The sequence below is a fragment of the Pteropus vampyrus genome, unplaced genomic scaffold (genome assembly GCF_000151845.1).
Source record: "Pteropus vampyrus isolate Shadow unplaced genomic scaffold, Pvam_2.0 Scaffold692, whole genome shotgun sequence".
In the NCBI taxonomy this organism is placed as follows: domain Eukaryota; kingdom Metazoa; phylum Chordata; class Mammalia; order Chiroptera; family Pteropodidae; genus Pteropus; species Pteropus vampyrus.
The window spans coordinates 56,107-59,597 of record NW_011889473.1 but is presented as its reverse complement, the minus strand read 5'-3'; the positions used below and the strand labels follow the sequence as shown (position 1 = coordinate 59,597).

Here is a 3,491-nt window from a genome sequence, read left to right as displayed (position 1 = left end):
GGCAGCTAATCCCACACGCGCTCATGCAGGACGCAGACCTGCACCTCACTGAGCACGTCCACTCTCTCCTTGAGGTGGCCCAGGGGAGTAGTGGGGTGCAGGGGGGAGCGTGCAGGGCCAGACACATGAGTTTACTCTTATACCTGTGCACTCTCGACACCACCGAGCTCTCTGTGGTCCTGTTTGGCCTTGTTCACCTGTGATGCAGGTAAATGATATCACATCCTGTGACTTACGTGCATGAGTAAAATGAAATAAGGTGATTGTCCTAAGTGTTTAAGTAACACATGTCACAATAAGGTCATATTTCACCAAATGAGCTCATTGCCACCACGTGCCCAGAGACACCCACACCTGCTCTGGGTCTCTGCCCTCTCTGTGGGTCCCCAACCCCAGAGCTCCTTATACAATCGGAGCTCATGCAAATAAGGTCCCTCTGCTGATAAAAGCCAGCACAGCCCTGAGCCTGCAGCTCTGGGACAGGAGCCCAGCCCCGCGATTCCCAGGAGCCCCCATTCCGGGATCAGGTCTGAACACGCACGCCGCACCATGGCATTTGGGGTCAGCTGGGTTTTCCTCGTCGCTGTTTTACGAGGTGACTGATGGGGAACAGGGGACGCTGAGTACGTGAGTAGGTGTGAGTGAGGAACACGGACGTGTGACAGTTTCCTGACCCTGACGTGTCTGTGTTCGCAGGTGTCCAGTGTGAGGTGCAGCTGGTGGAGTCTGGGGGAGACGTGGTGCGGCCCGGGGGGTCTCTGCGACTCTCCTGTGTGGCCTCTGGATTCACCTTCAGTAGCTACTACATGTATTGGGTCCGCCAGGCTCCGGGGAAGGGGCTGGAGTGGGTCTCATACATTAGTGGTGATGGCAGCAGCACAAACTACGCTGACTCCGTGAAGGGCCGATTCACCATCTCCAGAGACAACGCCAAGAACACGCTGTACCTGCAAATGAGCAGCCTGAAGGCTGAGGACACGGCCGTATATTACTGTGCGAAAGACACAGTGAGGGGACTTCAGTGTGAGCCCAGTCACAAACCTCCATGAGGGAGACAGGAGGGGGTGCTCTGGACACCAGGGGGCGCTCAGGGTACACACAGCACAGCACACACAGACCAGACCAGCAGCAGGTGCACAGGGAGCTGGGGAAGGGGCTTCCTGTTGGGAGCAGCAATTTCCTCTCAAACCTCTCAGCTGCCTCCCAGGAGAATTACTGCTGTTTCTTTGTGGCTCTAATTTTCCACATTCTCACACAGACGAGAAATGAAGAAGTAAAGTGTCTGTAAATGGCAGATCAGCAGTGCCTGGGGACCTTTCCTGCAGCAGCTTTCAATGTGTCCTTTCTGATTTCTTGACAGAGAGACTACCTAAGGGCTTTATGTCCCTGAGGCTGGGAACTGTTTCCACACAGACAGACACAGCACAGTGCAGTGACCTGTGTGCTGAGCTCAGGCTCTGCCCCCCACAGACAAACGCTGTCCCCACATGGGTCTCCCTTCAGACAGGACACGTGGCCACAGGGGTAGAATCAGCCCCCCAGGACTCTATCCAATGCCATTTCTGTCTTGCCTACAACACAGTACCCTCCAGGTCTTCACTTACTCAGGTGGATTTTGAAATCCTCCCAACATGACCAGGTTCATCTACTGTCCTAATTTCACTAAGTCTGAGCTCCATGAAGCTGGATCCCAGCTCAATCTCACAGCCTCCACCCAGACCAGTCACAGAAGAGGGATTTCGTGCATATATGGCCTTCACCTGTCCCTAGTTCATCTGCTATCGTTAATCTAACTCATTTGTCCATTTGTTGACCCCCAGACAGGTTATACTCAGGGAGTCTAAAGGTGACTTGCTTACCCTACGTGTCATGCACACTTATGATTCAAGGTCACATCGGCACTACTAAAGGACAGTTCTGTGTCAGGTGGGGACACAGCTGGCTACTGACCATTGGACACCACTAAGAACTCAGAAACCTTATGAGAGAGGACATTGTGATGGACGCACCTCTGCAGAGCACTGCGTTGGACACCTCATCGGTGACTATGGTGAGACAGGGTCAGGGAACTCGTTGGATGTGCCGGTCAGTTCTCATGTCTCTTCTTTTCCCAACGTTCCTGTCCTAGTGGGGTGGGACCACCTCACCATGCCCTCACTTAGCTTTTTCTTCCTCCTAATAGCCCAGTTTTAAATACCATCATTCAGAATGCAAACTCCAACATGCGAAGTTTGAGGGTCACAATTCAGTCCATAAAATTACACCTGTGGACTCCAAAATCCACGGCTCTCCCTCATGTAAAATGAACTCTAATCCAACATCCCCAAATGTCTTACTCGTTACAGCATCAACTTAGAGTCTAACATGCAAAGTCTCATCTAAACATCATCTCATCAGATCCTGGTGGATCTTGACGTATGATTCATCCTGAAGCAAATGTCCTCTCAAAGTATGGCTTTCAAAATGTGACGATGGGGCAGCCAGAGGGTAGACATTCCCATCCCGAAAGGGATAAAGAGGAAAGAAAGAGAGATTAGGGGGCGAACGCTGGTCCACACCCCAGCAAGGCAATCCCGCCAGGCCTTAAGGTTGGAGATGGTCCGCTCTGGCTGGATGCCCCCACTCTGTACCCTCCGGATGGCGGTCCCACCTTGCGGACCCACTGAGGTGCTGACTCACGCTCTGTGCCCCAAAGAGAAGTCTCGCTGCAGCTCTGCTGGGCGGTGGTCACACCTGCATGCTCCGCTAGGTGGCAGTAACACCTGAGCTTGGCTTGGAGGTCATGTCACTTGTTAAATCTAAGGCGGTGGCTCAAGACTCTGAAAGCAAGGAGTCCTCCCTGATGGTCTCGAGTCTCCTCCAAGGCCGTTCTTCCCTTTTCTTAAACAGACTGTGTCCTCGCAGCCAAAGTGGCTTATGATCCTTCTCTGTAGAATCCAAGAGGCCTGACCACCTTCCTTCATTCTGCCCCACGAGTGCATCCCATTTACTTCAGAATGACAGTGTTTGTGCTGGAATAACCACAGTTCTAATCCTGGCTGGAGCAGAGATGGCTGATGAAACCTGGTGGTCATGCCCATGAATTTTTCTATCAAATTGTTTTTCAACAACATCTTTCTTGCCTGCTTCATAAGAAACGTCACACTTCTGGCTGCATGGATGGGCTGGCACCTTTCAAGTCCCCGAGTTCTGATTAGCACTAGATGTCCACTGCCATGTCCGATCCATCAGCCTTCACACATATTTTACTAGATGCAACAGGAAGAACCAACCACTCTGCCCTTTGCTTAGAAATCCCGACAGCTAAATATACACGTTCACTGCTCACAGCTCTACCTTCCCCGAAACCCAAACCCACCAGCCAAGCTCTTTGACGCTTCGTGACAAGGTCACATGTCCTGCAGAACCCGGGCCATGTTTCTCATTTCCATGGACACCTCACCAGAACGGCTCCCAATGTCGACACCCCAACGACCGCTGTCCTTGTGACT

At 52.2% G+C, this 3,491-nt stretch overlaps 1 gene segment (V, D, J or C); it reads left to right on the top strand.

Moving 5' to 3' along the window:
• The first annotated feature begins 492 nt into the window (after positions 1–492).
• LOC105309220 lies at positions 493–1,049 on the top strand. The segment is given in 2 exon segments: positions 493–595; positions 697–1,049. Coding segments are annotated over 2 exon segments (399 nt in total).
• The last annotated feature ends 2,442 nt before the right edge of the window (positions 1,050–3,491 follow it).